The 27678-nt window shown below is 38.6% G+C and overlaps 1 protein-coding gene across 1 annotated transcript in view; it reads left to right on the top strand.

Annotated features, from left to right (window-relative positions):
* The window catches only part of LOC124289173 (E3 ubiquitin-protein ligase rnf213-alpha-like), a 103850-nt gene that overhangs the window by 46784 nt on the left and 29388 nt on the right, over positions 1 to 27678 (top strand). The window contains 16 exon segments of the mRNA XM_046725785.1: positions 44 to 126; positions 493 to 775; positions 1259 to 1366; positions 4564 to 4723; positions 5684 to 5992; positions 6465 to 7057; positions 10731 to 10887; positions 12395 to 12615; positions 15732 to 15776; positions 15778 to 15873; positions 16300 to 16464; positions 16719 to 17319; positions 18232 to 18267; positions 19818 to 19953; positions 20964 to 21103; positions 22930 to 23004. Coding sequence (XP_046581741.1) covers positions 44 to 126; positions 493 to 775; positions 1259 to 1366; positions 4564 to 4723; positions 5684 to 5992; positions 6465 to 7057; positions 10731 to 10887; positions 12395 to 12615; positions 15732 to 15776; positions 15778 to 15873; positions 16300 to 16464; positions 16719 to 17319; positions 18232 to 18267; positions 19818 to 19953; positions 20964 to 21103; positions 22930 to 23004 — 3208 coding nt within the window.

Here is a 27678-nt window from a genome sequence, read left to right as displayed (position 1 = left end):
GATGCATGTATGAGTTTTTCTATCTTTGGGTTTGTGTTAACAGTACATTGTCAGGTGTATTGATGAGGTTGCAAAGAAGTTCAAAGATGAGAGAACAAAACTGACGTGCCCAGAACACACCTCGAGGTAAAACAGTGAGCTATTTTCATTTATAACAACTTTTAAGCATTTTTCAAAATATTTCCCCATGATGAATACTCATGATTGAGTTGATACTGTACTAATAACTGATTGACATTGTAGAATTATTGCCAGATTGATGTTCAGCATTTTGATTTTGAATACTCTATACTGGTGCAACCTATTATGTTTTTAGCTATGTTTTTATTTTCCCATAAAATACTTCTTCAGAACTACAGGATGCACTCAACTGAATGTCTTTGAAGGGCAATCAACATACAAATATTTTTTTCATTTTGAAACCTTCGTTTTAAATCTTTTCTTGATAAAAAACTAATACTATGTGCAATTGTCAAATTTGATGTATTTCAGATTTTCACAAGAAGACTGCACGGCACACAGGAAAATGTGTTTAAAGATTACAACAGATCTACTAGAACTGTGCTTAGATAATGAAAATCAGTACATTGAAGTAGTGGAAGCTGTTGCCCGTCTCCTTGCCTCCAGTGTGTGTGAATGCAGCTCACATGACACCAAGATAGATAGTGGTCAGCAGACAGAACTCCAGACTGATCTGTCACCCTTGTGGTTTCAACTCCATGACTGGATGAGGCAAAGGATATCTTCAGTGACTGACTGTAGGAAATATATTTTGGTAAGTGGTACTTCAAGACTCAAAGTGGTCTCCTGGTATGTCTTCATCTCTTGTGAAGCAAAGTGTAATTCATCGTTTATGTTACTACAGTGAAACTATGATAAGTGGTCATTACTGTTCCCCATGAAAATGCACAGATTTCAAACTAACAAATGTTTTACTTATTTTTTAATCTTTTGGTTTTACAGACTTGCAAAATTCCATAATATCTATGCTAACTTTACTTTGCACTGTAATTGTCTAGTAGAGATACATGGTAATGTGAAACTCTTTAACCATACAGTTTTTTAAAAGAATCTTTGCCTACCTGTTCCCACAAATAATGACATCCTAGATCTACCTATAATACGAGTTACAACTTTGTAGGTGAAAGTACACAGACAATAGCTGCAGAGTTTGACTTAATGCTATAGCTGTTCACAATGTTTTAATTGTAATAGTGTATTTGTTTGACTACTTGAGAATTATTTTTTGCTTTTGCAGGGGTACAACACACTGATGCACTTGGACTTTGGCTCAGATCATCTGAATACAGAGTGGCAGACTGTCCTACTTGATGCGGTTGAAGACATTTTTTCAGAGGTAATGTTTGCAAATGCATTTAATGTCATCACTTTGAACAATAACTGCACTTTTCTTTCAAAATGTTTTGTTGCATTCACATACTCTAGGTTTACAGAAGACTGGAAGTATTTCTTCCATAATGCTGTCTGCTTCACACAGTAGGAATAGACAATTACTTGTGTTAGATCAGTCTGTTTTAATGTACCGTTGCCAAATCAGAATACAGAAATATGCACCAGCTTCCCATGAGTCCATTGACCCCCTCTGTGGTGTAGTGGTTAGAGCGTCTGCCCGGAGAGCGGAAGGTCGTGGGTTCGATCCCCGACCGCGTCATACCAAGAGACGTTAAAATATGGTACTTGTTGGTCCCTGCCTTGCGCTCGGCATTAATGGGTACAACAAGGACTGGTCGGCTCGGAGTCAGTATAATGTGTCTGAGTGGGGTATTCATGTTTCACTGCGGCATGGTATCTCAGTTGGCTAGCACTATAAAACCAGCTTAAGTCTGGGCTGGTACAAGCAGCCACACATACACATACACACGCATGCACGTCGTCATATCAGCGAAATATTCTCCAGCACGACATTAAACCCAATTTCACCTCACCTCACCCATGAGTCCATAAAAAGATATTAAACACATATGGCTACCATTGCAGTGGCTATTTTCTGTCATTGTTCTCAAGTTTGGCAGCAAACAAGATATTTCTTACATGGTGAAGAATTGTGATTTTACTGGTTTGGAACAAGTGTTTTAAACAACTTTGACAGCAACATAAATCTGATTTATAGTCTGTTTGGCTCAAAAGCGGACCGATGAATTGCAATCTAACTCGAAAACTAATAAACATAAAATACTCAATGAAATGCTGATCATAATCAAAACATCATACCCACTTCTGTGAGGTTTTTGCAGAATTTTTGTCCTAAAAATAAAAACGTTGTTTAACAATCTATCATTAAAATATTGACACAGTTCACTATTTGTTACGAGGGAGGAGTGCAGAGAAAGGGACAGCCAGGTGTTCGAGAACGGATGGAGGTGGCACAGCACAGGTTAATGAATAAATAACTGTCTGTGAACGCGCTTCTCGAACACCTGGCTGTCCCTTTCTCTGCACTCCTCCCTTGTAACAAACAGTGAACTGTGTCAATATTTTAATGATAGTTTGTTAAACAATTTTTAGGACAAAAATTCTGCAAAAACCTCACAAAGTGGGTATGATGTTTTGATTATGATCAGCGTTCCTATTCCTAGGAAGCTTTAATTAGCAGAAAACCTTGACAAAACAGTGAAAAGAGTTGACATTCTGCGTTTGGCTGACTGTCCGTGATGTTTTATAAAAGACTTTGCTTCTGACTCTGCAGTGATAACACAAATGCTTTTAACAAACAAGGGCAACCTCAGACAATTCTGATTCTTTTTCATTATATTCATATATAGCATATGTGACCTTTCTAAATTCAGCTATGGATTAAGATTGTTGTGTGGCCATAAAGAAATAAAGACAAAATGTCATCTGTGTGATAAAAGTATTCCACCAGCAACAGCTTATCTGACAAATGGGAGATCAAAGACACAGATTACCAAGTCCATAACTTTTAAACAGTAATATTTTACTGATATATTAGGTTGAGATAATTTGGGTTGAACCCAAATTAAGTTCATCTAAAATGTCTAAAAGGAATTTCTATTTCTTTTTCACCAATGTCAATACCGGGTCTAGTGGATGCTGAAACAAAGTTTCACCATCCTGTCACAGTCATGCTGGTTAGGCTCACCATCCTGGCATGGTGATGCTGGAAGCTTATGTTAAGCTCACCATCCTGGCACAGTTATGCTGGTTAGGGTATCATCATCCTGTCACAGTCATGCTGATTAGGTTCATCATCCTGTCACAGTCATGCTGGTTAGGTTCATCATCCTGTCACAGTCATGCTGTCATGTTAGGTTCACCATCCTGGCACAGTCATCATCCTGTGGTTAGGCTCACCATCCTGGCACAGTCATGCTGGTTTGGTTCATGCTGGTTAGGCTCTGACACAGTCATCCTGTCACCTGTCACAATCATGCTGGTTAGGTATCATCTCATCATCCTGGTTTGGTTCATCACAGTCATGCTGATTAGGTTCATCATCCTGTCACAGTCATGCTGGTTAGGTTCATCATCCTGTCACAGTCATGCTGGTTAGGTTCATCATCCTGGCACAATGATGCTGGTTAGGTTCATCATCCTGTCACAGTCATGCTGGTTATGGTTCATCATCCTGGCACAGTCATGCTGATTAGGTTCATCATCCTGACACAGTCATGCTGGTTAGGTTCATCATCCTGTCACAGTCATGCTGGTTAGGTTCATCATCCTGGCACAGTCATGCTGGTTAGGTTCATCATCCTGTCACAGTCATGCTGGTTAGGCTCATCATCCTGGCACAGTCATGCTGGTTAGGTTCATCATCCTGTCACAGTCATGCTGATTAGGTTCATCATCCTGTCACAGTCATGCTGTTAACAGTTGCATTGGAACCTACAGCTTGGAACAGTCTAGGTGGGACCTCTACTATTGTTATGTAGGGTATTTCTTAAGTCTTGTTAAGGTGAATGTTGGGTGTTTTGCTAGGAATCTGGTGACTGGAAGGACTTTGGTATGGAATGCTGATTGAGATAGGTGAAGGAGTTGGGTTTTCCTTAGGACTGAGATGTTTTGGTTTCGTGTGTGTGTCAAAATGTTCTGCTTAGTACAACTAAGTAAGTTTATGCAGGTCTATTTCAAGTCAGGATTGCAGATTGCTCTGTCTCCATGAGCGGTGAAAAGGTTGTTATCCATAAACATTTCAGGTATTCATATTCCTACAACTACTAAATGCCTATCAAAGATGTATATTTTGGGGTGAATATTATAATAATCCTTTCATTTCTGTGCTCCATGAGGGTATGTCTGTGTTTGTAACAGTTTTGTTTCTAAGAAAAGCAAATTGTCAACTGAAGTTGTACATGAATGAAGCTGCATTGTGTAAGAAACATGACATCTGATTGACTTAAGAACCTATGTATACTCTATTATGGCTGGATGGTCAAAGTTTCATCAGGGCTTCATCTAACATGGACGTGTCATCAGATCTAGACACAGCATTATCTCAAAGTTAAATCTGATGTTGATCAGATTTTGTGAAACTGTTTTGCTTATGAAGCTGATAAAAGTGTGTCCAATTTTACTTACCAGGTTGATGACCAGATAGCAGCATCGACACCACTGGGATATAGATTTGGATACTTAATGTCGAGATTGCTTGAAAATCACTGGCCCAGAGATGTGGATGAAGACCGATACCTCCATCATGTTTTGACCTGGAAACCTCTTCATCATTACTTCAAAAGATTTCGTAATAATATTTTGCTTGTTAACATTGTTTATCCTATGGATGAACAATTTCTTTATTCAGGTGATGTGACATTTCACTTAGATACTTGATACAAGAGTCTGTATGGAAACGTTGCATCACCTGAATGACAAATTTGTTCATCCATAAAGTTTGTCCTTATCTGAATCTCCAACTTTGTTATATACCTCTCAAAGAAATTGTTTATCCTTACTATCCTGTAATGAGAAACAAGTTGACACCAAACTGTTTATTGTAGCTATCATTCATGAGGGATGATCAGGGGTCTATTCTTAACATTGTATATTTGTGACTTTAGCTCTTGTGACAAAATGTCAAGTGAAGTGATGTCATGGCCCGTTTGTCTGGCATCCATCATAAACATAATCCTCTCAGAAACAGCAGGACCAATGTAGGTGAAACTTCACTTGACTGATACAAAATTGGGACTCCGGGATGTGTTATTTTTTTATGAAGATAACAGATGAACTTCAGTATTTTTCTTTTTATAATGTAAATGTTTTGTTAAGATCTGTAAATATTACTGTTAGTTTTTAGTACTCAATATTTATACAATAGTTGAGTTATATAACAATATAGAACAAGTTTTTATGGATAACAACTTCTTTATTTCGTGAGTGCGACGTTTCGATACAGATTCTTGTACTGTTATCCATAAAAACTTGTTCTATATTGTACGTCTCAACTTCTAAAATGCCACTCAAACGAGTTATATAACAGTTAAGTATCATCACTGACCATATCCTTTGATTCTTAAGTTACTGTCTATATTCTGAAGTTACTATCTTACATTTTACATTGTTGCTGTTCAGTTGTATATATCAGGGTGAGCCACAGTGACAAAAAACTTATTCTTTGAGCATATATTTATGCTGATTATAAATTTTATTGGTATCTTAGGTTTCATGCAAATGAATAACCAAACCAACTATTTCTCTTCAGTTGCCAATGATAAGTCAAACAGGCTGCTGTCTGCGATCTGTACAATACGTCTCCTGCAAGCTGTATCACTACTGAAGGAAGTAGTAATATCTCTGTGTGATGGAAACATCCCAATATCACAGTTGGAGTTGATTGCTGATGACACTGAAAGATTTTTGGATCTTCTCATATCACCTGAAGTCTGTGATGAATCTGAAGGCCAAGTGATGAATGATATCCTGCAAATTCGACTGAAAGAGTTGACTGCCTCCAAACACAATTTGAATCAGACCAGTGTCTTCCTGAATTACTGTAAACTCATCCATAATGGTATTCATATTTTCATTACATTCATTTTAAATAATTGCAACTGAGGACTTGCTTTAGCTATGCCTGATTGTTTTGAAAAAAGCAGTTAACTATGACAGATTTCAATATCTATGGTATTGAAAGACCAATTGTTTTGCAAAATGCAGTCCTTCATGGTATTTGTTTTGCATGGCCAGCACATCTGTGTTTAAGTGGTCTTTTCAACTGGATATATTGTTTGCACCTTTAAATCTTGACCGTAATCCCTTAAATTCTATCAATCTGTCCTGGTCTCTGAAAACATCTGGTTGACAAAAATTAGGCATGATTTTTTTTATACATGTTCTCTGATTATGGAAAGATAAAATTAAGTTATGTATAACGTTGTCAATCAGTCCTGAAAATAGGTGCAGAAAATGTGAACTTCAGTTGTATGGAGTCACTAATATTTTCTGCTGAGCTACAGGGCATGACATTTTTGGTATCATTACAGTGAATTCTGAAGAGTTGTCAGTCTTTGTGAAGGACTGGAAAGAGCACATTGAAGCGGATGTACTCTCGTCTGTCTGTCATCCTTTACCAAAAGCAGAAGCAAAAACAACCTCAGTTGATTTGTATCAACCTACAATGAGACACATGCCAGTTTCAGATAATGTGCTGGACATTATACCTCGTCTTGTGCAACTGAATGACAGCATGCTGTTCAAAGAGATCTGGAAGAAAGAGGCACGAAAAGTCATTCATGGATATGCTTTGGAACGTGCTGTACTTCGTGTATGGACTGAAGCATCATCGTCGTGGACAGATTTTTGTCAGAGGTTAATTGATGGTACCAATACATTCAAAGCTGTCCAAAGTCATGTGAAAGTTCTTGATGGTGACTTCAAGAAGATTGAAGAAGAATTCAAGCTAATAGATAAAGCTTGTGAAGAATCACCTGTGAGGTGGATTGAAAAGCGGATTTCTCAGCTTCAGACATATGAGAACATTCGAGGTTGTCAAAACATTGCAAAACTAATAGTGGCAGTTAAAGAGGTATACTGCCTAGGAGGTGAATTTGGACCTGTCATCAAAATCAAAGAGCTGGTAAATACATACATTTTTATTGATATACATGGGATATGTCCACTGCTCAGTTCATAGTATATTCCATAGTAGGATGTTTTGTAGTGGTAGGACAGTAGGCCGACAAGGACATACCACCCGCAGCCAAAACAACCCTAAGCTAAATGCCCCCATGACAAAATGCCCTCAATGGGTAGGACAAAAGGTCCTCAATGAAGACATGTAATAGAATACCAACAAATCTCTTCCAGCACATGGATTTATTCTCACATGAAAATAATATAATATAATATAACATTAAATGGCATATGTAATAGCACAAAATGGGCTTTTTATCCCATTGGGCTTATTGTCTGCCCACCTGTTTTGTATATCTCCAGTTATACAAATTTTCATTGTGAATACACAATGTGTTTCAGAAAGTGGTCAAATGTAACATTTTATATTTAGGATATCACTTTCTCAATAAAGTACAGATTCTAGGTATTTTGAGGTTGAGTCCCATCTAGGATACGAACCCACACTTTCAGTGTAAGGAACCTAATCACCAGCAAACAGTCAGGGATCTAACCTACTTAGCCTCCTTACACAAAAATGGTCTGATAATTAGTAGTTGAGATCATGTACTTTGTGCACCCCCTTTGACAAGTGTAAATTGTCATGGTTCACATGGCCAAGGCTGTGAATATCACAGCCCCACTCTCAGAGTGAAGTATCTAAATGCCAGCACATAAAGCGTGAGCAGATTATGCTAATCTTGCACGTAACTGGGAATAATCTTGTCTGTAAGATGAACAGTGACCACTTCTAATGCAAGTCTGTTCTGCAATTATTGGAACGAGGGACATTTGTATTCAGCAACGTCCATGATGGTGGTGACAGCCTATATTGGGGGGCTATGCAGACTCCAGTTGATTTGGGTGACTTTGACTGTATTTTTAAGGCCACCACAACACTTTGACCGCTCTTCAAACATCAAACATTTGTTAATGAGATATCTGTACATCTCAATCAAAACACATCACTTAATCTCCTTGATCTCTGTACATCTCAATCTGTAATAATATCTCACTGACTTCCTGTACATTCTAAATATATTGCTCATAACCATATTCTGTCATTCACCTGATGAAGGGGCAAGAAGTAGCCCAGAAACATTGTGTTGTAAATATTAAAGAAGTAAATCCATACCATATGTTGTTATGTGACCTTAACTTTATTTGCAAGGTCACCACGACACTTTGACCACTTTTCAAACTGAAATGAAACATACAACTTTATTGATGACAATTTCTTGTGAATTGCATTAAGCGACATTTCGATGTAGATTCTTATATTGTTTTCTAGCTAAAAGTGACTACAACCAAATGGTGAGAAGCATATATGCATGATATGTTGTGACAAGCAGCAGATTAACATTAACAACACTACAGTATGTAATTCAATAAGAAGTGGCACATAAAGAGGCCAGAAGGGAACTAAAAACAACAAATAGCACTGGCGATGAAGCCAATAAACAAGGGGGATTAACTTGTGGCAAGAAGTGGACAAGGTGCTTTGATAGTCTATGGGGTTTAATAATTCTTCATAGGCCGATGGTATGTAGTATCCATGGTCTCTGTTAATCAAAGGTCTTGCCAATATAAGGTAGGGTAATTCTAATGAGGGTTGTTTCATGCCTTGGGTTTGCTGGAGTGAGGTTCTCTTTACTAGGTTAGTGGGATACTGGTTGAGCATGGTGAAGACATGTTGTAGGTGGTTAAGTTCATGTTGAAGGTCATGGTTGCTGGAGCAAATATTCTTTCCGCACTTGGTCAGGGTTGAGATGACACCAGACTTGGTTTTAGGCGGATAGTTAGAGTTAAAATGAATGTACTGTCAGAATGGATGGGTTTTTTTTGTAGACTGTGGTTTGGATTTTGTTGCAGGGGTGTCTGGATACAAAGGCATCTAGGGAAGGGAGTTTGTTGTTGTTCTGTCTCCATAGTGAACTTGATTTGGGGATGTTGGGTGTTGAGGTGCTGGAGGAGTGAGGTGGGATTGTTGAGGACAAAGGTGTCATCCACCTTCTTATACCAGCGCACAAGTTTGATAAGGGAGGAGGCCAGCTTCTTCTTCAAAATGGCTCATGTAGATTTCAGTAAGAATAGGGGAACAACTTTTTAAACTCACGTTTACGTGATATCTCATTCACTGTTGTACCCAATGTCTTCAAATTTGATAGCAGCCTACATTGGGGGATTATGCAGACACCAGTGAATTTGGGTGACCTTGACCTTATCTTCAAGGTCACCATGACACTTTGATTACTTTTCAAACTTATGTAAATGCGATATCTCATAACGTTGACCCAATTTTAGCCTCAGAGCTGGAGAAAATGCCATTTCTTACAAATTTGATGTCAGGAATTAAAGTAACAGGTATAAGGGTAGGGCAGGGTAATGGGTGGGGTACCCAGGTTAGAAAAGTTGGTCCCGTCAAAGCCCTAATGCACACTGATTCTCACAGTGGATGTGTGCATCGGCATCTATACATTCAAATCTACTATGTTCCTGAAATATCTTCAGACTTAGAAGATTCTGAGAAGTGAACATGGCTAAAAACTACATCACACAAATGGTAATCTTCTGTGTGACAAAAAGATAAAAACTAGTAAATATGTTATATTGCATTCTTCTTTTGCGGCGGGGGACATTGCCACATTAGTAGCAAACACTTGTACATGTATTTTGTTCTATCCTTGAGATAGCTGATGTTTCCAATAGAAAATTATATATAATAAATATCTAGTAAATATCTCTGTTGTATTATAAGGGTAATGCTATTTTTGAGGGCATTATCATTTGCAGAAGCTCGAGGTCTTCCATTAACTGCCCGACGAAGGAGCGCAGTTGAAAAAGACCGAGGGCTTCTGCATATGATAATGCCCTCAAAAACTTTATTACCGATGTTATTAACTAAAATACATGGAATTTGTGTTGAAAAGAAAAAGGAAACAGTGAAGGAATTTGACTGTAAGTTTACTCAAAACTAACTTCTGACGGGGTTGACTGACCGAATGCAATTACGTCATCGAACAATCATGTGACGTCACAACAGAACGTGACGATATTTGACCATGGCCTTTGACAAGACTATAGCCTGCAACATGTCAAACTATGTCAGACACAACGTCAGTTTTCAGTGTTCGGTTTTGGTCCAACAGCAACGTTAATGGTGCAATTGTTAAGGTTAGCACCAGCAAGAAAGCCAATATTACCGCTATTTAGCTATTTAAAGCCTGAATTCGAGTGGCTTTGACTTGTTTGCCCCAGAATATCTGCCAGTCCAAAGCCAATGTCGAATGAACTGTAAGCCCACGCAATCACTATGACTTCACTTGACAACAGAACTGATAGTGGCCCGTCATTAAGGTTGAGCGGTCCAATATCATTTGCAGCGGCCCGCACATTTCTGATAATAGGAGGGCCGTTTCATGATAATTCCATGTCTTTTAGCTATAATGTATTTTATCATCTTTGGCACAGAAATCTTTGATCCAAAGAAATATGTTTGTCTGCAAGGATCATGTGTATGTTGAGTTTTGTAGTGTTGTGCACAGAACATCTGAAGTGTTCATATTATGGAAATGGTTGTAACATAAATTTTTAGTTTATGAAACAATACTTTCATGTTAACTGTTCTATGTTTATAGGGACACAGTGAGGATTCCCAAATGAAAAAGCTTGACAAAAATGTCCTAAGAACCTGCAGAATACTCGAAGGGATGGAGAGTCAAGAAAAACAGGACTGTGTCAAAGCTTTCATAGACTGCAAAAATCTCATTGATTGGCTCAGAGAATCCATGCCAAGTACGTAAAACAGCATTGAATTATATAATTACTGGAAGCACACATTCTTGAACTGAATTGTCATACCCTGTGTTATAACCATGGGTATTGCATATTGGTTTTAAACAACATCCACTCAATTTTTCTTTATTTCAGCTACAGTAGATCATTTATAAAGAGACATCAACCTCTTTTTGATGACAAAGTAAAACTCATCATATCTATTCTTACATCAAACAGAGGGAATAGATGTCTCTCACTTTAATTTGCCTTGTTTAAGCCCTACTGGCAACCTTTGCCACTGTAAGGGTCAGTTTCAAATTCTGGTGTAATTGAGCAATAAGTTTATAATACCTCAATGATACCTTTCTTTTACACTTAACATTTCTATCAATAGGATATGTTCCATAGAAAGAAGAATCAATCCTGTGGATGGAATCTTGCACATATCATCAAATTTTCTCTGAAAAGTAATGAAATATATGTACAAGTAGACATGTTTGCTATTTGTCCACTTGATTATTCAAAGATTCAGTACCTCATATATTTGCACATACAGGTAATATATCTCATCTGCTGAAGCAATAATTCTGTCTGTCTGTCTGCCTCTCTCTCTCTCTGCTCCCCTCTCCCTCTCTCTCTCTCTCTCTCTCTCTCTCTCTGTGCCTCTCTCTCTCTCTCTTTTTCTCTGCCTCTCTCTCTGTGTGTCTCTCTCTCTCTCTCTTACTCTGCCTCTTTCTCTCTCATGTCTCTCATTCTCTTTTCTCTCTCTTTCTCTCTATCTCTCTCTCTATATATATCAGTCTCTCTCTTTCTCAGTTTTGTCTAACTTACAGTTATCTTAAACTTAGAACTTGGATTGCTATATTGCTATTATTACATGATATTTATATAACGCACATATCCATGTGACTAGTACATGCTCAAGGCGCTGGTATTTCCCTCAATCACTGGATGTCAATCTCAATGGCACATTGTATTATCAATCTTAATTCCCTAGAGAGCATACAACAGCTTACTCACCCTTTCTCACGAGGGTACCCATTCACAGCTGGGTGGACTGGGACACATTATGAGTCACAGTACTTTGTCCAAGTACACTGCATGTTGCTGTACCCGCAACTAGGTGTTTGAACGTATTCATGTGGCCACCATCTGGTCATATACCAACAGATTCGTGGGTTCTTTTAAGTGCACAGGGTTGTGTACTGTACACTAGGGGTTGTGACAACACTGAAAGAGTTTGCACACAAAGTTGACTCCAAGGTTTTTACACCCTGTCACAGGTGGGCTCGATCCTGACACCTCAAGCTCGATGGATCACTATCCTGGCGCTTTAGCCAACTCGCCCACCGCACCCATTGCTATGTATTCCTTCTTTAGTCATCTCTTTGCATTTGTATCAAAACCTTGGATAACTCTAGGTATTTACAACTTTGACATAGGTGTTTGACTATTTGACTGTTTCAATATCCATAATTCCAGTTGAGTTGCCTCTGTGTATATGATTATACTCTCTTTTAAACAGATGGAATGAAAGAATTGAAGGTATTTGTGGACCTAGCATATCTCTCAGCAGGAGAAGAAGAATTTGAGATAGAAAAAGTCAACTGTTTCCAATCAGCCACAGGAGGATATGCTCCCTTTATCTTCAACACACCATCGGAATCGGATTACATAACATTTCTTGAGAATTGTAAAACTGTTTGGCATGAACTGGAAACCGACAATAAGCTACCTGAGAAACTGGTAAATTTATTTACCAAATATTTTTAAAGAACCACTAAACTTTGTTTTTGTTACTCTTTTTAACCATTACATATGAAAGATTTGTGGTTAGTCTTATCGCGAACACCAAATTTATTCTTTAAAAACTTGTGGTTAATTAATACCCGGCGATTAAAAGTGGCCAAAAGTCGCCTGCTTCACTCTCACCCCCAACGAAAACCACAGACAGAGGTTACGTAACTCTGTCGCCAGAGCACTGCAGTGGCGTCATATGAGGAACGATTTTCAGTTAGTTGTATAGAAAGTGTAGCACGCTCATCATTTTGATGATTTCTCGACATCAACGATTTACATGCCGACTCGTTGCTTTGTCGTTCAATTGCTCCTAGGGATCGGGTGTGATGGTGTCACCATGCACAGATTTCCACAGGACCCGCGGTTAGTGCTAAATGGGTTATGTTTGTGAGTGCTGAAGCTGGCGTTGTGGAAGCCTGAAGCGATATCTTACTTGTGTTCAGATCGGCTTCACGGAAGTTAAAGAATCAAAACTACTTACCAGTTATAGTAAAATATGTATATGATTGATGACCATAAAGATTTTCCATAACACAACTTGTAACATAACAATTTCTTCCCTCGGAAGTGAGGTTGTGGTCGAAGTAACAATAATATTGTAAGTAGTATTATATTGACACCCACCTCGCTGCCAGGAGAGAATTGTTATGTTATTATTAGCTATGTCATGCCAAATCCTATTGGCCATCAATAAAATACATATTTTACTACCAGTAGAAAGTAGTTTTGATTTTGTAACTTCGGTGAAAACAAACCTAAATAGCATTTATCCACAGACTGGCGGATGTTCCCAGACAGGGTCGCCATTTTTTGAAAATCGTAAAAGTCTCTGTTAGAATTAATGAGATTATAGTTTGTTTTCATCAAGAGAAAATCAACTTGTTTCTACTCGTAGTTAAATATGTATTGGAATCATAACCAAAAGGATTTTGCATGACACAACTTATAACATAACGATTTCTTCCACGGAAGCGAGGTGGGGGTCGAAGTCACAATACTGCGCGATAAATTTCTTGCTACATTCACATGGTTAATGTCCACTCACCAGTATGTAGATACTAGTCAATGTGCGTCTTTATATTTGGTCTTATAATCCTAATTAGTTTATTATCATAATACAAAACAATGATTCTGTTGAATGCTACGACAAATGAATAAAAACAAAATGCAAATATTAAAATTAAAACAGATTAAAGTTATAGGAACAATATCAGGCCATTACCTTGTTTGAGGAATGTATCCATCAATATCCACAAAACTGTTCCAAATGATGTGTCTTTTAACAGTTTAATATACGAAAAAGTGATAAATCTTTTCAGGTATTGGTGTATAGTCTCATTGGTCACCCAAGATAGCACATCTGGCAACTAATTGCATAATGTCCGCCTTTCATTAAAAACAGTAATTTAGTTAGCCAATAATGGGCAATCAATCAATGTATTGCCGGGTTAATCCTTTGAAAGAAGGACGTTGTTTTTACGCTAGACAATCGACACGGCAGAGTGTATTCAGTATAGATTAGTAAATCTACATACATAAACACTACCTTTTGACAAATCCGCTGTGTAAGATAAAAGTAATTAATCAATCAGCGCATTATCGGTTAATCCTTTGATCGATGTTTATAATGTTGAATATTTACTCCAGACACAAGAAATGCCAAATAGGAACCTTTGTCGGGTAATCTAAGTGTGTTACCACTAATTATACCTGTTATAAATTCATTAACTGACCATCAAGTGAATGATGACAAATAGCATGTGTAGGTTTATACCACCTAACACGGGTTACAACAAGGGAGTATTAATTGCTGTATTGCATGTGAAAACTTATGGGCCGACACTGTTTTGAGAATTCAAACAGATTTTTACATGACATGATTAAATATCGAGGTAAAAACACAGAAATGGGATCAATTTGGATCAGTCATTATACAAATAGGGCCCTACGACACCAATCAATTGTGACAGAAGCGCCTATGAAAACAAGTTGTAACTCGGAAACTAGGCAAAGCAGGAGACAAAAATTAAATGCCAGTAGATTGTGAGAACATATAGCTTTCATTTTCCACAACAATTGTCACGATTTCAGGTTTATACAAGCCTGTAAACAAGATAATTCTACCCCCTAAAATGTAGATGAATTCTGCATCGGCCCTCAAAGCTATTCCTCATATGACGCCACAGAGTCGCTACCGCTCTGATTGGTTGAAATTTCGCTCAAGGGTGAGAATTGTGCACTGTTGTCAAAAAGGTCGATTTAAGTCAATTAAAGGTCGAAATGAGTAGTTTTAATGACGGGTTTCATTTATAACGATGCCAGTTAGTGATTTATGTATTTTACCCCCTAGGGTTTATGTGACCTTTAAGAAATGGCTTGAGTAATGTACAGAGCTTTCGTGGAAAAAAAAGATGTCTGATAAAATAGATAAATTAGTGAAGCTCTGGATGATTTCTATTAAACAGACAAGCCAACTTGGCTGTTAAAAGGAACTTACAGGTTACACTTTTAGTCTCAGAAGGTGTGAGAATTGTTCCAGATGATAACTGCAACCCAAAATGATGTATGGAATTTGTGAACACATGCCATATATGAATCAAAGAAAATTGTAGCTAAAGGTGATGCATAAAATAACAGCTGTACATGTTGCATCTTCGCTCATACACTGTTTAATGGCCTCTACTACCATTGATCTTGTTTATGTGGTGTTAACTTAAGAAATACCTATAGCATTTTTTGTCATCCTTAGACAATTTTCGATAGGCTTAAAATGTAATTTTTACAGGTGAATAAATAGCAGGTACTTCTATGACATATATCTGAGTGTTTCAGGTTTGAAAAAGACTCACCATAACTGCATGTTAGTAGATATTCACAATAACTAATATATTTGTCTCAATCATTATGGACATTGTTTTCATATATTGTTTACCAGTAATATTTCAGATATGAATCAGGAACATTTCTTCATTAATATAGTTATTCGTATTGTGGATATATTTGAGATGATTGAAGGCTGAAAGAAAATATTATGTAACAAACACTTCTCTTGTTCCTCATAGAGACTGTCCAACCAGAACCTTAGCTGGTTACAAGAAGTGAAAACAATCTCATGGCTCAGTAGAAGAAACATCCCTGACCCAGGCTAACATGATCAACACCAGAGGTGTATACAGGATAGGAAACTTGAATGTTTCTGATATGGTAAGATGTTGTCTTTAAATGTTTTCACTGACCTTGTTAAAGCAAATCTGATTGTTAGGATATAACCTCACTGTGTTTTCAGTGTGGATCTAGGTTACTTTCAAATTGATCAATTTTGTGAATTATCTAAATCTGTTGAATCCTACTGAACTCCCCTTGAATTGATCAAGTTTTATCAATATATAAATATATCAAGTTTTCAGCGAAATATACATTTTTCCTGTTGCCATCCCTGAAAACACTGATAATGTCATTCAAACTAAATATGGAGCTATAAAACTTTGTATAATTACATTGACTATATATTTTTGCCTCCTGCATCTTGTCATAAGAATGTCATATTTGCCAGGTGATGCCTGGTAACCGTGGTAATTTTCAGCCTTTTTCTCTGGAACTGTTTATTGTACTTTCCTGCTTTTTTTCTAGGCCTTGAACAATGTGATCAGTCTGCACTTGTCACCGGAGATTGAAGATAAAGACACTTCAGTGCGGAAGTACAGCTTTGACCAGTTGGTGGATCTTCAGAGTAGGCTCATGCTGGTGGCTGGCCAGGCAGAAAAGGGCAATGAAAATATTGACCAATTTATCTTGGTAACTTTCATATGCTTATCAAAACATCAACTTTTTACAAGTGAAACAAAGTTCCAAATATGAAAAGCAAAATATATATTTTAAGTTTCATTACCTATCGATTACAGCCAGCCCATTTGAAGGTAATGTTGCACAGAACTGTACAAAATGTCAAAATATTACATTATCATTGTTTTCCAATTCCCAGTAATTCCTATTCCTATGGTTGAAGGTCATATGAGAAACAACAGTAACAAACTCTTTATCTTTCATAGGTACTTGATGGAATTGTGCGTTTGGCCAAAACATACATTAGACTCTGCAGTGATGGCTGTGTCCTGTTCAGCTGCTGGAAAGGAGAATTTATTTGTGGACAAGAGAGAAAGGTTTGCTCAGTCTTGGAATTTGGAAAAGGTGAACAACTGAAAGGCCATCGCGGCAAAGAAAATGTTACAAACTTTGTTCATGCCCTTGCAAATGAATTTGAGAAGTTCCATGATGAATGGATGAAGTATGTCAGTAACAAAAGAGATGAATACTTGGAGCTGAACTTCTACACCATTGAGCAGCTGGTGTTCCTTCAGAGAGAACTCATCAAACTGGGCACAGATGAGGAACCTTCTATTCGTGTGTACTCAATGTTGTCTCTGATCAAGCCTAATTGTACACAAGCAGATCTTACTGATGCCATGCAGACAGCTAAAGATGCTGTCTTTGCCAAGCAAGAAGACAAAGGAAAGGAAAGTGAAGTCGACGAGCCACATGTAGAATCTGATGCAAAAGAAGCCTTCATTGATGCCATGCTGGAGAGCAACTATTCTGAGAAACTGGCAAGACTTGCCCTTGAAGCTAATGACCCCAATGACATTGATGGTGGTATGTAATTTACAGAATATTTCTCAGATATTTGACTTAGGATAAAAATCCCAGTGTAGAAAACAATCATATCAACTGACCTTTTATCATTAACAAAATGCAAAGTCCTATCTATTAGAGATGTAGATAGTGTTAGCTTTTGTTATAGTTCTTTATCCATCCATCCATTATTTTTATTATTCTCCTCCTTATCTACTAAATACATCAATATCACTTTCTCAAAAGATGTTATTGTTTTCCTTGATTTGAAAAAGTACACCTTTCATTTTGAGATCATTTACTTCAACCTCTCAACAGTACTGTATGAAACAAACTCCACCAGAAATAATTTAACGGTTAAATAGCTCAGCAGCTATGGTTACAGTATGGAACATCCTTGAATGTGACAGATGTAGGACTGTGTTTACAGCTGTTTTCACACAGTTTGGTCCAGTCAGTTATCTGGGAGCTAGAGGTGTCTATGAGAGCTCCCCTCTCTTCATGACTCTCTTCTCTTGTGTATTACAGGTCTTTCCTCCTCACCTACAACCCCTCACTACCTCTCTACCCATTCTTCCCCTTCCTCCTTATTACAGAGTATCCACATCGCTTTGTGTATTCAGGTCCTTAACCTTCACTTGCCTCAACCAAGTGCCGGTTGAGCCACACCATTTTCAACTCTGTTTTTCTTAAATGTGGCTTTGCCGGGCTATAACCCAATTTTCAAATTAGTAACATACTAATTTTCCATACAGTAACATGAAATCCTCATATTAATTGCTTTGTTTAAACAATACCCTCTGTGAATTATTATAACAATAGCTCCATTACATTTCTCTGCCAGAAACCCTGTACATATTTATGCTCAGTGATGTAATAGAGACAGACAGATTTGATAGGAGGATGTGGTTGTGTGTTTATACAAAACAATAGGCATAGTGTGGTGTATGGAACATCAAGATGAGATCAGTGATGTAATAGAGACAGAAGATTTGATAGAATGATGTGGTTGTGTGTTTATACAAACAATAGGCATAGTGTGGTGTATGGAGCATCAAGACGAGATGAGTGAAGAAGATGAGACATTCAGTGGTTGAACGCTGATGAGCACTCCATGTCATTCAGCAGTATAGTCCTGGATTAGAGAAACCATCTCTTCTGAAACCAGGTCAGTCAAAAATGAAGAAGTCCATAAATATTTTATGAGTCTTTTCTGTGCTGTAGTACTTTACTCTTGTTTGACGGTGGTATAAGAATTAATTTTTGAAATGTCACATCATGATATACCGAGAATAAAGTTAAGCTCCAGCCTATTTCAAAACTAAGATGTCAAGCTGTGGAAATGTTAGGCTGAAATAATTGGGAAGACTAATCCATATTTAGAGAAGGTTCTTCTGGTTACTGATTTACGGACATCATAATCACTTGTATTTTACAATTAAAGGAAATATTGTTAAAGATATGATGGCACTGCTTTTAAAAGCAATATAACTATTCCTATTCTGCTTATACAACACTATTAAACTTAGGTTTCACTTGTCAAAATGACAACCATATAACAGTCATTTCTGATTTTCACTTTTCAATAGAAAGTAACCTTTTGAAGAAAACAAAATGCATGTTTTCCAAAAGCACATACATCCTGTTTAAAGTAAAAGATAATTTCAATAATGGTTTTGTTTTTAAACTAAAAGTACTGAACCAAATTATGATACTTTTTTTTTCTGAAATATTTCCTATGAGACAACCCTATATTGGAAAAATATACTGGGTGGCGCTTTAACTTTTATTCACAGTACAATAAAGAGGGTTTCATAGATAAAATATCCTACCTTTCTTAACATTGAGTATGGTCTCAGATTGGCTAGCTGGACTAATACTCACAATAATTGTAACATGAAAGAAAGTGATGCTAAGAACGATGTGGCATAGACTGATAACCTGATTATAGAACTCCATGTTTGTTTTAATGTTTGATGAAAACATTCCCATAAATCAATCACATACATATTAATGATCTTATTTGGAACATCAAAGAGCGAGATCAGTGATGTAATAGAGACAGAAGATTTGATAGAATGATGTGGTTGTGTGTGTTTATACAAACAATAGGCATAGTGTGGTGTATGGAACATCAAGATGAGATCAGTGATGTAATAGAGACAGAAGATTTGATAAGATGATGTGGTTGTGTGTGTATACAAACAATAGGCATAGTGTGGTGTATGGAACATCAAGATGAGATCAGTGATGTAATAGAGACAAACAATAGGCATAAGATTTGATAGAATGATGTGGTTGTGTGTGTATACAAACAATAGGCATAGTGTGGTGTATGGAACATCAAGATGAGATCAGTGATGTAATAGAGACAGAAGATTTGATAGAATGATGTGGTTGTGTGTGTATACAAACAATAGGCATAGTGTGGTGTATGGAACATCAAGATGAGATCAGTGATGTAATAGAGACAGAAGATTTGATAGGATGATGTGGTTGTGTGTTTATACAAACAATAGGCATAGTGTGGTGTATGGAGCATCAAGATGAGATGAGTGAAGAAGATGAGACATTCAGTGGTTGGAACGTTGATGAGCACTCCATGTCATTCAGCAGTATGTCCTGGATTAGAGAAACCATCTCTTCGGAAACCAGGTCAGTCAAAAATAAAGAACGTAATGAATATTTTTAAGTCTGTTCTGTGCTGTAGTACTTCACTCTTGTTTGATGGTGGTATAAGAATTAATTTTGAAATGTCGCATCATGATATATACCGAGAATAAAAAGTTAAGCTCCAGCCTATTTCAAAACTAAGATGTGAAGCTGTGGAAATGTTAGGCTAAAATAATTGGGAAGATCAATCCATATTTAGAGAAGGTTCATCTGGTAACTGATTTACGGATATCATAATCACTTGTATTTACAATTAAAGGAAATATTGTTAAAGATATGATGGCAATGCTTTTTTAAAGCAAAATAACTATTCCTATTCTGCTTATACAACACTATTAAACTTAGGTTTCACGTGTCAAAAATGACAACCATATAACAGTCATTTCTGATTTTCACTTTTCAATAGAAGGTAACCTTTTTGAAGAAAACAAAATGCATGTTTTAAAAAAGCGCATACATCCTGTTTACAGTAAAAGATAATTTCAATAATGGTTTTGTTTTTAAACTAAAAGTACTGAACCAAATTATGATACTTTTTTTTTCTGAAATATTTCCTATGAGACAACCTATATTGGCAAAATATACTGGGTGGTGCTTAACTTTTTATTCACAGTACAATAAAGAGGTTTTCATCAATAAAATATCCTACCTTTCTTAACATTGAGTATGGTCTAGATTGGCTGGCTGGACTAATACTCATAATAATTGTAATATGAGAGAAAGTGATGCTAAGAACGGTGTGGCATAGACTTATAACCTGATTATAGAACTCCATGTTTGCTTTAATGTATTGATGAAAACATTCCCATAAATCAATCACATACATATTAATGATCTTACTAGTTTTCATGGTATGGTTTCATGGTTTCATCACTCTACCATTTACTCCATGCATATTTATAAAAATTCTTCATAGCAGCGTCCAAGTCTGATGGACTACATAGTCTATGCAACATTCTCTTCAACAGAAGTAATCCAGCTTGTGTTTTCAGAAATGACATAGACGTGGAGACTTTGACCTCCAACTTGAGATCAGTGTGGACCAAGTTCCTGGAAGCTGTATCATCCAGTGTAGCGGATTATCTCAGTCTGGAACATCTTGGCATGATACTCAGGCAGCTGGCTGAAACAGGTGCCTTGGGCTTATAGATATATATTTCTACAAGTAAAGTGCATTATGTGAACCGGCATACAAAAGAAAGTACACACTGGGTGCTTTGGGGTTATGTTCCTAAAAACAACGTTTTGGCAACGTGCACACAATTCTGGTGACTATCGAAACATTTCTTGAAATATTGACATTGTTTTCTGGGAAATAATCCCCAAACACCAGTGGCTGCATGCACATGTTAGGCGTAGCTAACGTCAGGCATAACACACTACGTCAGGCTTAGCAGCGCCCTGCTCTTATGCACAACGTGGGTTAAGCCTAGGCATTACTATGCCCGCGACTTAATGGATTTACGTCGAGGCGCAGTGTGCTATTTTTAAATTTTCGAATGTTTTTAAACCACCGGGAAAAGGCGCAAAACAACTTTTCGGTACATCCGTTTCAGCCGTAATCATGGAAAATCCAAGAAAACCCAACTTTTCCGATGGAGAAATAATATGTGGTGGAATTGCGGTTGGAGCCATAATCAATATCACCTCTGATGGTATCCACTATCTTGAATATGTCAATTCTCATGAATCAAAATCTTCTGTACAGATCAAGGTCATCATATATTTATAATTTTCTCTAAATTTACGGTTTCTGAAGAACTGCGTTCTGTGATATCAGTATTCGACTGCAGCCATTACATTGCTATGCCTGGCATAATTTTAGCTATTTTAGATATGCATACTGGTTTAATGTTACACTCGGGCACATATTTTACTTTTGCCCGGACTGGAATTTATGCCTGACATATGCATATGGTCACAGGTGTGAACTTTCTTCTGTAAGTCAGTTTGTTATAGTCTCTTGCTGACATTACACAAATTTAGACCTTGGCATCATGGACTTGACAGCTGACTGATTCAGGTACAAGCTTACAAGGCATAATTGGATATGGATTTACACATGGCATGATCTGCCTATATAGTCTCTTGATGATACTGGTAAGGCAACATTGGGGGCTTTGACTTGATAGCCTTGAGTATCTGGCTACCACCCATAGTGAAGGTGGGGCTGTGAGGTAGCCTAATGGCTAAACAATCTTCCGATGACAAACAAACGATTAGAATGACGTCACATGCTCAATTATTTTATGCTTGCAAGAAGTAAAGTCATCTACATCAACATGGCCACATCATTGTTTTTTAGTGTTTAATTAAGTTTCTTATTTTATCCGGCTTGTATTATCATTATCACCTTGATAATGCACGTTTGTGCAGAAACTTTTTTGTGGAGGGGTCACCTCGGAGATGAGTAGTGATTTCACTCATTAGATACTTTTCCAAACAACGAGTTGTAAGATAAATGGTATCTGACAGACATTCATTTAGTAATCTGTATTTCAACAACATATGGTGCACGCCACTCGGCAGTGGTATCAGTTACTGGATGACAGTACAACACATCTTGCACTAACATTTAAAAAAAAAACTTGCTTCTGTCGCAAGGTAACATATTTAGTGCTAACATGATCACATACTGAAATCTATCACTTTCAATTTGGGTTGTATACTGAACAAAAATATTTGGGATCATATATAGTTTTTGGTAATTTTTTTAGTGAAGGCTAAACACAATTCCATAAAAAAAATCCCAAAACATATGGACATCATTTGCTGTCAGTGGTAACTTCTTACAGTGAGGCATGGTTGAATAAAATGGAATAACATTCTCCATGAACCCAATTATAACGCTGTATTGGTGATGTATTACGGGTACTAAAGACAATTACTGTAATGTGTTAATTGAAGTGATACATGCAAACATCTGTACCTTTAGTTATTGTAATTCTTTTTCCCCAGGTATTCATGAGGTCAAAAGGACTCTTCCACTACCCCTAAAATCTAAAATTCCAAACCTGATTGTGTGTTCCCATGGTAAGTACAAATAAAAGCACAATATTGGTGATAAAACCCAAAGTTGGTTGTTGTTATTATTTAAGTTTTGCTTCTGTATATCAACTGGTGATCTTATAATTTCATAGATGTTTTGGGAAACTGATATTATTATGTTACATTTTTATCAAGACATACAATTTTCATTTTAAGAAATGATTTCCTCATATTGCATTATTATATCTTAAACTTTGGCAGTTTGTTGATTTTTCACCTTTCTTGCTGCATTGTCATGGTGTTTTGACCTTACATCATTACATGTACATTTTCAACATGCCCTCTAAAACTACAAGGTCAGTGTCACAACATCAAACCTCACAGTAGACTGGACACTGTTATTTGAGCACCAGTTGATAACTCTTTCTGAAACTGTCTGTTGTCTAATAAATGTTGGGCAGTGCATTTGATCTTACCTCCAATCATCCATGTAGTAGAAGTAAACAAAGATCAGATTGGTGAGCAAATAGATATGATTCACTCTTGTTGTATCTCAAGTCACCAATTCATCTGTCAAAATATTTGTCATGGATTTATTTGTGGCCAGTATATCCACAATTAATGAGATTGTACCAAAATTTATTCGAGCTAGGTTATTTTTAGCAACTATCTATTTGCTGAATAGTATTATTACAATTTTTCCTTATCCTGACTCATGCTCTTTTGCTTGTCTTCTTCTTCTTGCGAACATAGTGGAAACACTTGTATCTCCCTAATTGAAGCTCCCTTCAATGTATAATCACTAATTAATACTCACCATGACTTGCCTCCCTTTGTCCCAGCGCGGGAAAGGTGGCGCCACCCTCTGGCCACATGCTTCACTCTTTCCTTCTTCGCCTAGTGAGCAGGATGTGAGAGCGCCTGTGTCTCCCTGCACACTATATCCTTTGATTATTCTTAGTTTATTACCTCTTATTCCTTACTAAAGAGGTGTAGCTAGTATCCTTTAACAATATGTGTTAATTATTACTCATAATTCTACTGTTTATTCACGGTTTTCCGTGATTGTTCAGCTAAGTTTACTTGGATGAAAATCTGTACTGTTTGTAGATTACGTTTTTCTGCTGCTGATCTGCATTTAATATGTCCTAGCTGTACTACGCCTTGTGCGTTTACTTCACGTTGCAGTTATTGTATTAATTTATCCATTTCTGCATTTAACAAATCGCTTTTTTCGCGTCTTGAGGCGATGCAGCAGATAGAGTCACGTAAACAAGCCTTAGGCATGGCCGATACATCGGACCCTCTAGCCAGTCAACTGCTGTCAGACTGACCCCTCCCGTCTGGTGTTCCGCTAGAGATTCGCCCGGTGGGATGCAGTCCGCCCGTCTCAAGAAGCGTCCTGCTTCCCAGACATCCCATCTTCAGCAGCAGAAGTCTAAGAGGGCATCGACTTCGTCACAGCGTAAACTCCATTACCCCAGAGCAGCGTCGACCTCAAGGGAAAGCTAAGAAGCCAGCTAGAGCGTTCTCAGCCGAGATTCTTCCCGCCGCTGAACTGGGCCTGTATGAAAACCGACCAGCCGATCATCATGCCCGATCTACGCCACAAGAAGCTGACCGGTGTCAGCTACAGTAGCGTCAGCAGAGATAAGCCAGCCAGCCTGATGTCTCTACACTGATGTCCGGCGATCATTCTGAGGGCCCGTAAGCTAACATCGCAGAGAGGGCATCGGCGACATCGTCGCGAGACCATCCCAGGCGACATGATACAGAAGATCATGCAGATGATGGAGGACCGTTACAGACTGCAACCAGCCCAGAAGGACCTTCAAGAATGCACCAACGCATGAGCGACTGCCCAGAGGGACACTCCGTCCAGCGTAGAGGGCCACGACTAAGCCACCTTCACGAAGGAAGTCACAGTCTCTACCTCCAGGAAGGACCCAGATGAACAGCCTGCATGAAGGGGTTAGAAGATCATCACCTTCCCGGACTCGGAGGATCATCACTCTTATAAAGATTCCAGAAGGAAGACTTCGATAGATCCTTGGACTCAGACTTCGGACCCCCCAACTTCACGAAAGCCTTCGCAAAGGTCAAGCCGTCACTCCCCAGAACCGGACACAGTTAAGGCTTCACGAAGGACACCAGTAGCAGGTTCTAAATCATCTTCGTCCAGACGATCATCGGCAGATTCCTCAAGGGCTTCACGAAGCTATCAGTGTTCACCTCCACAGAATCTCCATGAAAGTCAAGGCGCGTAGCTCATCAGGCCGATCACCAAGATCATATCGTTCGCCTCGCCGTTCACCTCGCCGATCACCTCGCCGATCACCTCATAGATCACCACATCGATCTCCACACAGATCTCCACACAGGTCTTCACAGAAGTCCCAAGTCAGGTCTCCGTTATCGTCACCATGTACAGCGATAGAACCATATATACACGCCATCACAAGAGCATCAACCTCTTATCGGCGATCCCATTACAGAAGGCGATGGAGGCATCATCTTCTCAGAGCTGAGATACGATACTGGATGGTAAACAACCTAGACCTTTCTTCACCTTCCAAAGAGTAACAACTTCGGCAGACTTATTTGATGAAGGAGGGGGCGATGCTGATGCCATCACCTTACCACCGATGATCGACCCGATTGCTCGCGGTGCCGAAGAATTTGGACTCAGCCTTCCACAAAGCCACTAAAGTCCAAACAGCACATTTACCACAGTTCCATGCTAACAAGTTTTCAACCCACAACATGGAACCGTTCCTCAAAAGGCACAAGACATAGGCGACAACTACAAGTTGATCAATGATGTCATTAACAAGAACTACAAGATTGGCGATCACCAAGTTGGTTCAGTTAGAAACCATGACTAGGCGAATGTTCTTTGGCCTTAATAGATCTAGAGCGATCAATGAGACTCTTATCACCGAGATTTAGGTGACCGCGACATCACAGAGATGATAGAATGACTTACCGGCCCTACTTGCGGCGGAGGAAGGACCAGCGGTTCCTTACCGGATCATCTCATCAGTCTCCAGCAGCCTTAACCTTAGCCCGTCGTCAAGGCCTCCTGCAAGCTTCCTGCAACTGGGGTGAGCAGTTTACAGATCCACTATATACAGCCCGTGGTCTGCTCCATCCATCTTCGATGGAGGAATGAGAAAGTCTCCAAAGGAAGTCACTAAGGATTCTAGAGAAGTCCTTATGATTAAGTCAATGGATCATTAGCCAAGCGTCATCAGACGAACTTCACAAAAGATATTCAGAAATCTAAATTCACTGGATTACAGAAACCCGCCGGGATAAAAGATAGCCAGTTCAGGGGAAAAGATTCTTTTAAATTAAGCCCATTTAGCAACTACAGAGGAGGATCAGGAAGAGGCAGGGCACCAGAGGGTTCCGCAACTATAAGCGGTGAAAGTCAGGTTGGGCGACTGGAGTCTTCCACCCCCAGCCATTCCAGTACAACCCGTCACAGGTGGGTGGGCGCCTTCAACTATACTGGGAGAACTGGGGAATGTTACAAGACCCATATGTCTCCAACATTCTTCATCACGGATATAAGTATCCAACTAAAAGCCCAGCCTCAGCTGACAGTCAACCCTTACAAGTTAGAGCTTCCAGACACAACAACTACCAAAGTTAAGAGGCCATTGCTTCCCTCCTGAACAAGCAGGCCATAGAAATAATAGATCATGTACACATCGAACCAGGTTTCTACTCCCCAGTTTTCCTAGTACCCAAGAAAAGCTCCAAGGAGAAATACAGACTCATCTACAACATGAGCACGTTCAGCAGAGATTATCTCATAAACCACCAAGGTTTAGCATGATACATCTACCCCGAGTTACGACACTTAATCCGTCCATGGATTACATGGCCAGCATAGACCTACAAGATGCGTATCTACACATCCGATACATCGAATCCGAAGAAATACCTCACGATTTACACTGGATGGGCTGCATTACCAATGGAAAGTACTCCCATTCGAATATCATCAGCCCCATGGTTATTTACAAAGTATGCTTGAAACCCATGCGTCACCTACCTACATCGTCAAAGGGTTACGCGAGTCGTTCTACCTCGACGGCCGGGATACAAGTAGATCAAGATCCACAGCGTCTCAAACTACAGTTAAACTACATCATCAAGCTACTAACACAGCTGGGATGGTTAGTAAAATCTACTCAAGTCGGACCTAGTACCTTCGCCCAAGATCTGCAGTTTCTAGGCATTCGATTTATCCGCGGCGGCTCAACCGTATCGTCGTTCAGAAGACCGCTGGCTCAAGATCAACAGACCATTCCACCAAGCTACTCTCTCGTTACCACTCGACAATGGCAGAGTCTATTGGGTCTCCTCCGTCAGCCCAAGATTTGACACTAAGAGGCAGGCTACAGTTCGCCCATTACAGGTCTTCATCAGCGCTCATCTCGGCCGATCTACAACCATTCAGTCTACGGTGCACCTCAGACCTCATCTACTATGGTGGACCAGGAGGTCGAATGTCTCGCGAAGGCATCTATTTAACAGAGCCAGAATTCCAAACCCATCTCTATGTAGGCCGGCGTGGCTCCAAGGTTGGGGAGCTCATCTACCAACCGGACGACATCAGGCATATGGAATCAGCAAGAAAGCAAGCTCCATATAAACATGTTAGAGATGGCGGTAATCAGCGCCATCGTCATTGAGTACCATTCTACG

The sequence above is a fragment of the Haliotis rubra genome, unplaced genomic scaffold, assembly GCF_003918875.1.
Source record: "Haliotis rubra isolate DU_JTF1 unplaced genomic scaffold, ASM391887v1 Scf1116, whole genome shotgun sequence".
Classification (NCBI taxonomy): Eukaryota; Metazoa; Mollusca; class Gastropoda; order Lepetellida; family Haliotidae; genus Haliotis; species Haliotis rubra.
The sequence above is the reverse complement of the archived record's forward strand: the minus strand, read 5'-3'. Positions and strand labels throughout refer to the sequence as shown.